Here is a 13,540-nt window from a genome sequence, read left to right as displayed (position 1 = left end):
TCTTGCAGAGCATTGTAATGTAATGTAGCTCTGTATTGCAGTGGGCTGGGCATAGGCCTACAGAAAGCCCCTCTGTCCTCTTTTACTGCAGTTGTCCTGCAGTCAACCAACAGCATTTTGCCTCAATGAGTATTTTACATCTTCTTACTGAAAACTTTATTTTATAATATAGACTTTCATTTTGCATGTGCTTATTACTCTTCTTTATGCTTATTTCATGGGAAATCCAGCATTATTTCAGTCAGAAAACTTTTTTTAGGCACAGTATTCACCTGGTGTAGGGGTCAGGCACTGGGAGCAATAAAAGGCATCAGCCAAGTTTCTCAGAGCAACCCTGCAGTTAGAAAGAGTTCAATAGCTGAAGGTATTTGCTTGGACAATCCAGTTTGAATTCCTTGCTCACTGCTTCAGTTGGATCAGGGTTATCAATTAATGTCTTGAGCAAAACCCTGAGCCACTTGGCTTTTGATTACTCAAGAGCTGTGTATCTCTCTCCCTAACTGCCTCAGGTCCTGTGAAATCATTCTTCATGTTTCAATTTCACAAAACTGTGTTGAGAAGCTGTAATTTTTCTTTGTCAAGTGAAAGCATTTGAAATAGTTTAGAAATAAGAAAAGATATTTTAAATCACACTGATTTTTATATTACAGTCAACATATTGTGCCATATGTACTTACACACAAAATTATATAAGTGCAGAGCAGGGAATCTCTATGCCATGTTCCTAATCCAAGCGTCTGTCTGTGACTGGCCAGCATCGGTTAGACGTGACTTATTTTCAGAGGAAGATGGAAAGAATGTCCAACTGCCATTGCCATTATTGACTGGGCCACCACAGAGGGCTACACAGGCTGATAATATTACAAATGTGAATTTAGTGGATCTAAGAGATTTAGCCCTTTTCTATCACAGCCTGATGTAGTGCTTTGTGCTCAGAGGTTATAGCAGTCTCCTCACTGACAAATGTTTTGCCTCAGTGATACAATAGAGTATGAAAGCCTACATCTTAGCGTTAGGGAAATATGAAGATACAGTTTATTCTATCATTTAAACACTGGGTTGATATGAAGATATTGTAGACCCAGAATTGAATTATGACTTTGTTTTTTTCTTACTTTCACTTAGATTCTGCTGCTATTCACAATATCTGTAGTTATTCTGCTCAGTTTTACAGGACTGACTTGTACAGCAACAGCAGCATTAACCTAACTAAGCAATACATATAGTCAACGTCATCTTTCCTAACATGCTCCAGAAGTACTGTATTTGATAAAAGTCTGGCAGAAGTAGAAAAGACATTTGAGCAAGTTAAAGCAGTAAGTTCCTTTCTCAGCAGACCAGGATGGCAGGGCATGCTTAACAGCATGGTGATGACAAGGAGTTGGGTAAAAGGAATTAAGTAGAGAAGTGTAGACCAAAAAAACCAGGGCTGCTCACTGTTCTGAATTTGTTAGTTATGAAACATCTCTAAATGGAAAGGAGCCATTTCTGGGTGGCAGACTGGACTGCAGGATTGTTAAATGTTCCAGAGCCCTTAACATAATCATTTGTTTTGTCATCCTTCTATGTCTGTCAAGATTTTACCCAACTGACAGAGGCCTGTTAGATATTTTAGTCTTTTGCAGTTATCAACGTAAGTAGACAAAGAATTGTCACTTACTAGCTTCCCCAGGCATTAAAAAACCCCAATCCTGCTACATACTGTGACTTTGATCAAACTATGACAAAAAACGCTCAGGAAGAAACCAGGCCTTGCAGCACAACAAGGTGGTTTAACAAGCACTAAAGAGCTGGGATGCTCAGCTGAGTAAACAAGAGAATTGGCTCCAGAGGGAGTTGTTCCTGAACTCTGCTGCTCTGCTGGAATTCAACAGGGAATGAGTTTCTGAGTCATGGGGCTGAGTTTCTAGCCAGATAGCAACAGCAGAAGCACCTCTGCTATTCCCTGCTCTGCAGCATGACAGGGTCTGATTGTTCTGCAGCAGCATAATATACATATGTTGCATTTTTTAACTTGAAAATGTTGATATGCAAGAGAACAGTCCTGAAACAAAAGGGTGTTCAATGATCTTTTCTGATTTAATGCAGAAGCAGGTTCCCTGTCTAAGGAATGCCACCCACAGAGTTTCCTTTCTCCTTCATGGATAACATCAGCAAAAGCCGACATTATTAGGGAGAGATCCAGAGAGGCTGAGGAGGGTTCTTCTGTGGCCATTGCTGAACCTTCTTCCTACGCTCAGTTAAGAGTTTATCTAGACCCAAAACAGGACAGTGCAGCAAAAGAAGAAAATGGACAGGAAAGCACAAATTTTCAGACACCGGAAGAATTCATACCAGCTTATACTCCATTTGTAATGAAGGAACCCATTTCAGAATGGTCCCACCAGCCAGCTGCTGACATTGAGAATGATGTGGATTTCCACAAACAGCCTGAAGTGTTTATACACGAGTTAGCAAATAATGAATTTGCCCATGGTACTGCAGAGTCACTCTTTTCCCAAAGTTCTTCTCCATTTACTGTCTTGGACTCCAAGGGAGACGTAAGAGAACGAGATACTGAAGAAGTAAGCTTAAGATCAAGTTCTGAAAGTGATGGGGCAGACAGTAGGGCTGCCTGGTGTATTAGTCACAGGACTTACGACACTGGCACCAGACACGAGTTTGAAAGATTCAAGAAGTTCATTAAAGGAACACTTGGGGAGAGGTACTGGTGGCTCTGGATGGATATTGAAAGACTAAAGGCTCTTAAGGACACAACAAGGCAGCAAAGGTACTTCCCATTATTTAACAGTTATTCCCATTGTTTTAATACTTGTAACACAGCTAGACCAATGCACGTTTTGAGATTTCAGAATAAATTTTAATGTTTGAATAGAACAGACACGATTAAAGTAATCATGAGTGTCCTGACAAGGTAAGTCAGGAATGACTCTGCTGAACCTTATAAAACTCTTTTTGCAGAGTCATGTTTGCAAAGCTTACATGAAGTCAGAATCACTGTAGTATTAAGGCTTTGTTAGAGAGAGATTTGAAAAACAGGTGGCGACAGAAAGAAAAAAAAAGAATAAAAGAACTCAAATTCACAAGTAGGGCATTCAGTATGACAAACTGCTTTAATGAAAGGCTCTGCTGGATTCAGATTGTCTATTCTAGGGCACCGTACATTTTATCTTATACACAACCTGTCTCTAATTTGCAGAAAAGTTGTTTTGGCTTCTGCCACTTGCAACTAAAAACATGTTGCATGACAGCAGTTTAGCCAGTAGGATGAACTGTACTTGGTTCTGTACAGCATCTGATACATGCTTATTTGACTGTTTTTGTTGACTCAAGGCAACTCAGTAAGATGAAAAAACTGTATCTGCTGAGCAGTGGAGACTATTTCCTCAGTTCAGAAGTGTTACTCAGACTTGATCTACTGCATGGAGATCAGTGGAATATAAGGCATTTAAGACAGATTCAGCCTGAAGTAGTGAAACCTCTACTTCTTTACTGGTATGAAAAAATGAACATGAACTAAGATTCTATTGTTTAACAAATTTCCCTTTTCTTTGATAAGCGTATTAGGTTTATTTCATCTCACTTATCCCATTGCAATTATGGGAAGCAGTGTCCTCATAAATACTAGCAGATGTTGCCTCTGAATTTTTAGTTGAGCCTAAACTACACTGCAGTCTGCTGGGAAGCCGGGTAATCTGCCTTACTGAGTCCTTGTTATTTTACTGCCAGAGCATCTGAGCTACTTTGTGTATAGCTGCCTTGGATACCATTCAACTAAACTTTAGGCTGCAAGGTAGAGAAACCCCTCCAGGCAAAGCAGGTTAATTCTGTTCTAACCTATTCCCCATATTGCCCTTCTCAAGTTTCTGAGGATGCTCTGTGTATACATCTATGTGGAATTTGACCCTGAGACTTTACTGTTCAATGTCTGTCATACAAAATGCCTTTTGCATATTGACAGATTAAGCGAGGATAAAAATTCTAACTTGTTTCCAAAACATAAGCTAAATTTTTGAAGGTCTTCTCACCTCCCCAAGGGGGATGAACAAATTGCAAGCATAAACAAATACCTGCAGTTGTGAACTTTGCTGCGGAGCCTCGTGAGAGTTGTGGTCTATGTCCTGTGCCCTACAATCCTTTCCTATCCTTTGCTGCAGGATTGATGGGGCATATCCTACTGCAGACTCATACAAAGGCTACTATAATGGTGCAGAATTTGCAAATTAAGTTTATTTATGTGTAGCTTGGTTTTAGATTTGGAAGAATGGAATGTCTAAACATACCTTTAACACTAACTGCTTTTTAATTCCAGGTGCATATAGCACCATATCTTGATACAGTAAACGCCATCATGGCGGGGGTGGGGGGGAAGGGGAAGGCAGCCAAGTAGCCTAGTATATCATGTTCTGGGAAAGTTCTACTTACTAGGTTTTTTTTTCCTAGGGGTCCCAGATTTTGTGTCACTCATTCAACAGCAATAGAAACTGCCAGTGCAAAACTGAAGCTCTGGCACACATGCCAAGACAGACCAAGGGTAGACATTGATCCTTTTCCACAAATAGTATCATTGCTACCATTGACACTTAAGTCTTGCACACCCAGGATACCACCTTCACTTCCTCAGGTAGGTAGGATCACAACATTGAAAAACAAAGCCTTGTCCCATCAAAAAAAACAAAACAAAACTCCTTGAACTTAATAGAACAAGAATATGGTACTTGGTTGTTAGGAAGTCAAGATTTAGCAAAGGTGGTCTGTTGCAGATGGTTATGTATAAAAATGCAACAAAATTTTACTATACTTTATGGAACAGGTTGCTATAAATTGAGTCAAATTATCTTCTCAGTTACATCCTGAGTAATTCATAAGTCTTTTGGATAGATATTTTAGCTCAAAATTCTCAGAACTGCAAAATTAAGGATCTAGCAGCGCAGATTCTGCCCTTCAACCAGCCTTATATTAATTCAGAGTAATTCTTACAACTTCACTGCAGTTACCTTGAATCTACCCCTCATGTTTGAAAAAAGGGCAGAGTTCAGCTCATTTTCTATCACCACAGTCCTCAATCAGTTACATGAGATTTTTGCTTTCTACAGAGCGTCATGAGCCACACAACACAGACCTTTTCACAGCATGTAGCTTGCAGGTGGCCAGTTCAGCTTTGGCTCTTCTTCCTTGAAAGCCTGAATTTGAGAGGTAACTGCAATGAAAGCTGCAGGTTTTCAGCAACACAGTGTTAAGCCTCAGGACAGGAGGTACTTGGAGAATGTGAATCGAGACTGTGGTTCCAGTGTCAAGAACTGGATGGGCTATGCCAGAGATCTGTTCACACACACCTCTGTTACTTTGAATTGGATAGTTTTAGGCTACAATTATATTTTTTAAAAAGCTAATTCATGGAGATAACAGAGGAAAAACAGTGGGACAGATTTCCTGTTCAGAAGAAGCTGGGTTCAGGAGCCAGATTCCTATTGATCACAGCAGGAATGGGAGCCAGAAGCAGCTGCCTCTTACAGAGACCAGTTCTGGCTTCACAAGGTGTGCTAGTGACCCAGGACTAGCTGTAGGTCAGGCAGAATCCTAACTCTGCAGGGTTTCCAGCCCCTGTTGAGTTCAGCACTTGAAGAAAACTATGACCTGGCACCCATGAACCTCACAGAATCAGCTGATGGACTGTTTCTTGCTGGTTTTTCTTTTTTCTTCTGAGAGAAATCGGGACTTTTGCATCTTCCAGCCTCACTGTACTTGCAAGAGCTTAGAAAGAGCAGCAGCTCTGGGTGAATTTCTGAGGGCACTCTGAATGCAACTGGCATCTCCAAGAAGTCATAGCATGATTTTGTTAAAAATAAGTCAGCGATGCTGTGGCAGAATGCCCCCTTTCTTTCCTAGTCTGAGTGATTGTATCTGTCTTACAGTGAGCTACTTAAGGCAATCTTCCTAAGGATTCACAAAACATGTTCACATGCTCTTCACCTGACATCCTTTGTAATTCTGTACAAAGTGCATGTAACATATTTCTACCTGTTAAAGATGTAGTTTTTAAGCTATAGTGGTTAAGGTGTGCTGAAAAATCTTGCAAGATATTTAGAGAAGATATTTGCAATTTGTGGTTTTATATATTGTGATTGACAAGGAAAAATAGTGTGAAAACCCCCTTGAATGTTTTTGAGTAGTTAACGAGAACATGTTAAGATAACAGGAAGGTGGAAAAATAATCAAAATTGCCTTATTTTTCTGTTATGTCTTTTAGAAAAGTAGAACAAGCTCACCAACAACTTTATTAAAACTAGCTACTCCAAATTTCTCTTTGAGGAGGTCATCAGGATTATCACCTACCCTGCGATCAAGTCAGAGCCCCCGAAGGGATGACATTTCTAGCAGTAGAAAGTGGTAAGTACAAAAGTCCATTGTACATCTTCCTGCACACCAATATACCTCAAATATTTATGAAAGGCTTTTAGATCCTACTGTTTTCATGAATACTTTTCTTTAATACAATAATCTGCTTAGTGAAGCACAGTTATGGTACAGATTGTGTGCATGGAGAATTCCTCCCTGGCTGATCAGTTTCTCACTTGTGCCACAACACAGAAGGGTTTATTTCTCCAAATACAAGTGTTTTACTGTCTCTTGTGTAATAGTTGGTATTCTCTACATACATTCATATTCTTTTAACCTGTCTCAAGCACTTGCCCTCAAAGATACACTGTGCCAGTGATTTCCACAGGGCTACATGAAAATTCCTCTACATTTTTTACATTTATTATACATTTGAACTCCATGTACTTTTTCCTCTACTATTCACTATGTCATTCTACCTCTCTCATGCCCCTTCTTAGTTGTCTATTTTATCAGCAGCCCTAGTTTTTTATTAAATATATATTGAAAATTCTGTTTGTTTGTGAATCCAGGCCAAAGTCAGTAAGCAGAGACATGATTCATTGCTTAGCTTTGGATGGCACCAAAGACTCAAAATACCAGGGTCATAGAAAGTACACCTATGCTGAGCTGCTCCCAGTAAGTACTAGTAGGAAATATTAGTTGTCTTGAATCATGGGTTAAAACACTTTATTCTGTGGTATTAAAGGGGAAGTAGTCAATGATGGGGAGAAATTGGTTTGATTATATGAATGCCAAGGCCTTATGCAGAGGTATAATTAGAATGTCAGCATTTTCTGTGTGGTATCTGTCACCTATTTGATAGGAAATCATGGCACATATAGAGGTTTATTTTCACTAGAAAGTGTTGATCTTCTCCATGGTGACCATATGTTCAGTAGGCTATTATAGAAAACTCACTGGATAAATGCTTCAGCGGAATTGTTGCCTGGGAAAGTATACCAGACTTACAGGGAAAACTGAATCTGCCCTAGAAAGTCATTAAAATAGTAAAATTCATAAAAGGAAAATGCTTCACTTGTACAATTCCTCTTTATTGCTTGTGTACTTCATTCTTTTCTTTGTTGAATTATTGCCTGCTAAGCAGGCCCTCAATTCAGCAAACCTCAGGAGCGACAGGCTGCACAGAAGAGCCTTTTCTCAATAACTGTGAAAATACTGACAAATTGAACATATGACATATCAAGATCTGGCAATTTAGAATATATCCAAAACCTTTCACGTTTTTGGAATGGTCTCGAAACAGCCTGCTGTTTCACGGAGGTATTGATACCCATGGCCTCACAACTGAAAAAAAACCCAAACATATTATGAAATCTGGGCCTGTTTACATATGCAGGTCACATCATTGTTGATCACTTCAGCACATGATTGATTGCTTTTCACATCAAAATCATATTTTGTTTATTACTTCATTGCAATCATTTTACTTCTTTGTTAATTTTGACAGAAGAAAAGGCTAGTCTTTGCAATCAGGGGACATTTGTAGTTAGAAATGTATATTCAGGAAACATTCAAACCATTAACTATTAGTTTTTATACACCTTCATCATGCAGAGTTTCCCTCTGGCTGAGGGAGGAAAACAGTATCCATGTACACTTACAGGGCTAGACTGGAACCTACAGGCAGGACCCCAAAATTTGCCATCACAGATATGATGCAAAGGGGAATGCAGGGATTCAGAGTTTAAAATCATACTGGGGAGGGGGATCTTCCTACTCTGCTTCAGAAGTCTGGCTTCCTCCTGCCCTTCTCCATCCCTGTTACTGTTTAGAAGGAAGCTGGTTGTCAGCCACCATACTCATCTGCTCCCACTTCTGCTATCAGAGACAGCAAGCCAACCAAAGTTTCTCCCTTGTGATCATCAGAAGCTAATTTACTACTTTGTAACCTCCTCTAGCTTCTCTGTGAGCATTGTCAAAATGGACGTATTCTTCCTCAAATGCTCCAGGAGCTAGCCATAGTAAAGAGCATGGATTTCTTGCCCCTAAAATACTCATGCTTTTGTTGCTGATGTCAGTGGTGTAACCGTAGGAGACATATCTTTTGTTCCACGATAGTTAATTGTTTTGAGGCTTGACCAAATAACCACCTGTTAACTTCTCTTAATTCAAAACACAGTAGCCTGAGCTGAGACAACTTTTGACAGCTAAGTGATATGGTTTAGTATCATTGGAGTTGCCTGGATTCAGAGCTAAAGAGTTAATGACAGAATTAAGGCCAGGTTTGTTTTTCTGTTTCAAGTGTTGAGGAACCACCTAAAGGATGCTATGGTCATTTTGCTACTCTGCATGCCTTCAGTCATCAGACTTATTCCATTGGACATGAATTCTTAGTGGGAAAATGGTATGGAGAACTATGATCAATTGCATATGTAGTAGAAAATGGAGTCTAGTTTCTTGAGATGAAGATACTAATTGAACACACTGCATGGCCCTTCATTGCAATGTACTGACATTTGAAAATAATGAAAGCCTGTTATTCCTTGCTGTATAACTATATTTTATTTGTCCAGGGGAAAAGTGCTGCTGGCAGTGCTGTCTTAGGGGGATCAAGAATGGAAAGCATGCTCCAGTCTCTTTATCTGGAGAACAGAGCAGGCTACTACTTCACACACTTCTGTGAGAAGTCAGGGAATAAGGTATGAGCATTTTCCTACCCTGTGATAATTTAGTCCACAATTGACTGAATGCCAAGTTATAGAGGGCAGCCAGACTGAAAAAAAAAATGGAGAAAGAAAGATTGATGACTGGATGAATTATTACTTGTGAGACTTCAATCCCTCAACAACAATAAACTGTTCATGTGTATATTCAAACTAATGACAGGTCTTAACCAAGCTGTCAGATCCTAACTGTCTCAAACCTACTGGAAATCTGATTGTACCATCAGGGATAAAAAAAGACAAATCATTTTTAAAAACTAGCCTTTAACTTGGCAGAAAAAATGAGGTCTTAACCCACAAAAACATTTTTAAAAAAGATGGAAAATCTGCTATGCTATTACTCATGATAATCTGCCTCCTTACTTGTTGGGTTAGTGATGTCCAAAATCTCCAATGTTTTAAAAACGTTCTTCTGCTTCCACGAAGCTTCTTGGATTTCTGAGAAACATAACACTATTTCTTCTCTGCAGTCAGCAGATCCATCATTCATTGCTGGGTGTAAATTGAGGATTGGTTGGAACAAGTTATGAATCTGAGTCAGTGTTTAGTGGCTTTGCAGAAAAATTGAGTCTTTAGGGGAGATTTGAATGCAATCAAGATGGACATCTGTTTCACCGCTGGCACAAACCAGAATCCAGCAGCAGTAGCTAGAAATGCCTTTGGCTACCAGAAGGCAAGAGCCAATGTTTCCAAAGCTGAATACCTTCAGCTAAAAATGTTAAATGTGTATAGATAGAAATCTAAATAAAAGTAACTTATTTTTTCATAAGAGATAGGCACCCGTCCACATGTCCTCTAGCCTTTGCAGGTGCCAGACTCCTTTGAAAATTATTTCCTTAAGGTTTTGTCTACAACTGTGGAGCCTATTTCACTCATATGCCAGGTCTGGCAGGCTACAGTTTGTTCCTTGCCCCTATCTTTTTGGAACACTTCCTTTATTGTCCAGTGATGGGAGTTTCAGGGTATTTTTAAGATCCAAACCCCATAAGCACATGATTAAAACAGAGGACTTGGGGAAAGATCTAGACTCCTTCTGAAAGATCATTTGATGTTTGTTTGAATTTATGATGAAATGGGGCCAAGACTCTGTGCCTCAGAAATGCATGTAATAAAAATGTAATGATAGTCCCAGTAACATATGTCAAGTACACAATATTTAATTGTTTTGGTTATTGTTGCAAAATGCTATTTCACCATGGCACAAATTCTGCATGTCCATTATCAGCATTTCTTCTTTAGTACTGGCTTTGTGCCACTGAAATGTGGTTACTCTTCAAATGTTAACTACAATGTTAACAATTTTAATGGCCAATTATGCATAAAGGATACAATAAAAGATATAGTATCACAGTGACGATGCCATTAAATATGTTGTCCTTCTGCCAGTATGTAACAGAAGATTAAATCCATTTTAAATTGAGCTTGATTTATGATGACCCCAAGGAGCTAAATAATTACTTGCATTGGAAAGTCAACCTTTTATAAAGCTGTGATATTTGGGTAGCAATAACTTACAATATTTCTCATCTCTAGTTGTGGAAGAACAGTGTGTACTTTTGGTTTGACCTACAGGCTTATCATCAGCTTTTCTACCAAGAAACTCTTCATCCTTTTAAAATATGCAAGCAAGCTCAAGTAAGTCGTAAATAATGTGTTTTCCCTTTGCAAATACATTTGTTCATTCCCTTCACAAATACATTTATTCGTGTAAAGACTGAAAGGAAGATAGAAAGTAGAAAAGTTTCCAAATCTTGGCAACCCACACCAAAGTAAATCTGGTTTGTGGACAATAAAAGAAGCTCTTTGGATTTTTTCCATGGAATTTCTTGATTTAAATGTTAAACATGCATAGTTTGATTTCTAGACTCTCCTGCCTGTTCCCAGTTTTATCTATTATACTCAGTTTACCTAATCTCCCCTTTGCTACTCTGTGTCATATTTGGAAACTGTCTGCTTAGTGTTAACATCAAAGATAATATGTTTTATAAATCATATAATTGTGCTGTAGCTTTCCTTCCATCTCCCGTGGGTTAGAATTTCAGGTCTTACAGTCCAGACCTTAGAAAATTACCTTAGTCATGAAAATGGACCTTTCAGTTGTCAGTCCTGTTTTTCTTTTTCTGACTGTCAGGGCATCATTATGATCTTTTTGCAGTCATCATTCCCCGCCCCCCCCATTTGATCTTTAGACCCTCAAGTACTGTCAAGCGGAACTGATATTTCCTATAAATGAGCATTCTTAATTGAGTATGCACTTTAAGTCAGGGAATAAAACAAAAGTCAACGGGTTCACCACAGGCCATGGGTGCTGATAGCTGTTACTGACTGCAGAATAGTCCGATAGTGCCAGGGAAGGAGGCTGAAGCAGTGTGATATCATTAGAAGAATTCCAAGCAACTTTTAAAATCACTTTGTGAAACTTTCGTCTGTTTTTCCTCTGTAAACCTTGTGTAGGAGTATATCCTATCTGCATATTTCAATATACGCTGTAATAGAGCTACTTCACATGTCGTTGGAACAAATATCTGTAGAGAACAGTGGAGAATAATCTCTTTGTATGGCTTATGTTACTGAGCATCTGGACTTCCTTGAATTTGTCGTCTTTTCCTACTTGGAGGTTTTATTGGGGCAAATGAAAAAATTTTGCATATTTGTCCAGAATTCTCACCTGAATCAGTGTTACTTGTACAGAAACTCCAAGCAGAGGCTGAGGCACAGAGTCCTCCCTCTGTCCTGCCACACACACTGGCTAACTTGAACTGCTACCCTATTTAGTTGTTTTCTCCTCCAGCTCTACTTATGGCCTGAGGCCAAGGGCAACTGACTGTCTCCCATATCTGCCCAGGCCCATGTGTGACTAGGGACCCCGCTCACAACAGGCATGCAAATTAACCATATCTAGACTGTGTCTTCACTTTCCTATATGTTTTGTTGCAGGCTAAATCTTAATTATGGTCCATGATGATTTTCAGTTTGTTTTCATTTCACACCAGCTTACACTCTTCCTGCAGTGGTTGCATAGCTGAAAAATAAGGCTCAGGTCTTTTTTTACTTTTCTTATCTTGTTTCCAGTGCTGGCCTGGTGGTGACAGCAGAACATCGTACAATCAGTGTTACCAGGCAATTGCAGAGAGCTACATACACATAGCCATTAAAGTAAATACATCAAAACGAAATATGTGAAACTGTTCCATTAGCATAACTAACAGCTGAAATGTAACATAACAAATCAACACATGTGCTGCAACATTTGGTATCATTCTCAAGCTTGCCTTTTAAGGCTGCAGAAAAATTATTCTTGTTTTCATTGGAACACAGTAAAGAGTCAAGCTGCATCCAATCTACAAGGTCTGCTTATGGAAGAGATGCCTTCCCAAATTCTGCGCTCACCTTTGGCACAATAAGATAGTAATTCCATATACTCCTAAGAGAATGTGGATCAGATTCACACAACACATCATCATATATATTTTACTATTTATTACAGAAAGAGACATCCAGAGTATTCTGTATGTGTTCTCCCTGCTTCCTGTTAGAAACAAGAGCAAACCTGGATTGCTGTGTATCTGCTACTCATTGTTTAATTTGTTAGGCATTTTTATCTCAGCTTTACGATAGAGTAAGAAAATGCATTCTAAGGTGTATATTCAGTCATCCAGAGAAAGAAACTACAGTGAGAATGAAATCTGATGGATAAGTAAAATGATGAGTACTGGTAATCATCCAGGAACTTATATGGTTATTCACTATAAACATAAGCACAGGAGTGTAAAATAAATTGGGAAAGAAAAGCAATAAAGAAACACATATTGTAGTTTTGGATTAAAAAAATAGTTATTTAGAGTTACAAAATTTAATACAGTTATGGGAAGTACAATATTTTAACACTAGAATCAATTTAGATAAAGGGAGTTATCATTACTGTGAACTTTTAGGGTCAGACACAAGATTTATGTTAGTGGAAAGTGATGATGGGGGTTAAGGCAGTTTAGCCTTTCCATTTAAGACCAGCCAGTGCATTGTATTCTTCCATCATATGATTCTGTCAGGCAGCTGCACAAGCCCCTCGTTTAGATCAGAGCAATATCCACGCCTTTGGGCAGCAATACAAAGCACTTGGACTTACATCTTTTCCGTGTTTCTTGCTTCACTCTAGTTATTCTGAGATTGCTTACCAAAGCCTTCTCATCTGGGGATGAATTCACACCAAAACCCAAGGCCTGAACAATCCCTGATTTGGAAGTCATAAATGAGGCCAAAGTCTTAACCTGAATTTCCTAAGCATTTTGTATGTTCAGATTTGTTCAATTGTAAGTAATTTCAAGATGCAAACTCTGACCAAATTTCCAGATAGGGTTTTGTGTTCAATCCATTACTTATTCTGATACATTTATAGGAAAATATATAGCTGGCAGGTAGGAAAATTCTTTGTATTTTACAAAAGGAATAAAGCATTGAATAAATGAAGTATGATG

General features: G+C 38.8%; 1 protein-coding gene across 1 annotated transcript in view; it reads left to right on the top strand.

The window, feature by feature from the left end:
* Window positions 1-13,540, top strand: part of RGS22 (regulator of G protein signaling 22) — a 66,196-nt gene that overhangs the window by 19,619 nt on the left and 33,037 nt on the right. The window contains exons 8-14 of the mRNA XM_069779768.1: window positions 2,089-2,770; window positions 3,334-3,495; window positions 4,444-4,624; window positions 6,251-6,390; window positions 6,912-7,017; window positions 8,916-9,041; window positions 10,599-10,700. Coding sequence (XP_069635869.1) covers window positions 2,089-2,770; window positions 3,334-3,495; window positions 4,444-4,624; window positions 6,251-6,390; window positions 6,912-7,017; window positions 8,916-9,041; window positions 10,599-10,700 — 1,499 coding nt within the window. The remainder of the gene's footprint in view (window positions 1-2,088; window positions 2,771-3,333; window positions 3,496-4,443; window positions 4,625-6,250; window positions 6,391-6,911; window positions 7,018-8,915; window positions 9,042-10,598; window positions 10,701-13,540) is intronic.

The sequence above is a fragment of the Haliaeetus albicilla genome, chromosome 3, assembly GCF_947461875.1.
Source record: "Haliaeetus albicilla chromosome 3, bHalAlb1.1, whole genome shotgun sequence".
Taxonomy (NCBI): domain Eukaryota; kingdom Metazoa; phylum Chordata; class Aves; order Accipitriformes; family Accipitridae; genus Haliaeetus; species Haliaeetus albicilla.
The sequence above is the reverse complement of the archived record's forward strand: the minus strand, read 5'-3'. Positions and strand labels throughout refer to the sequence as shown.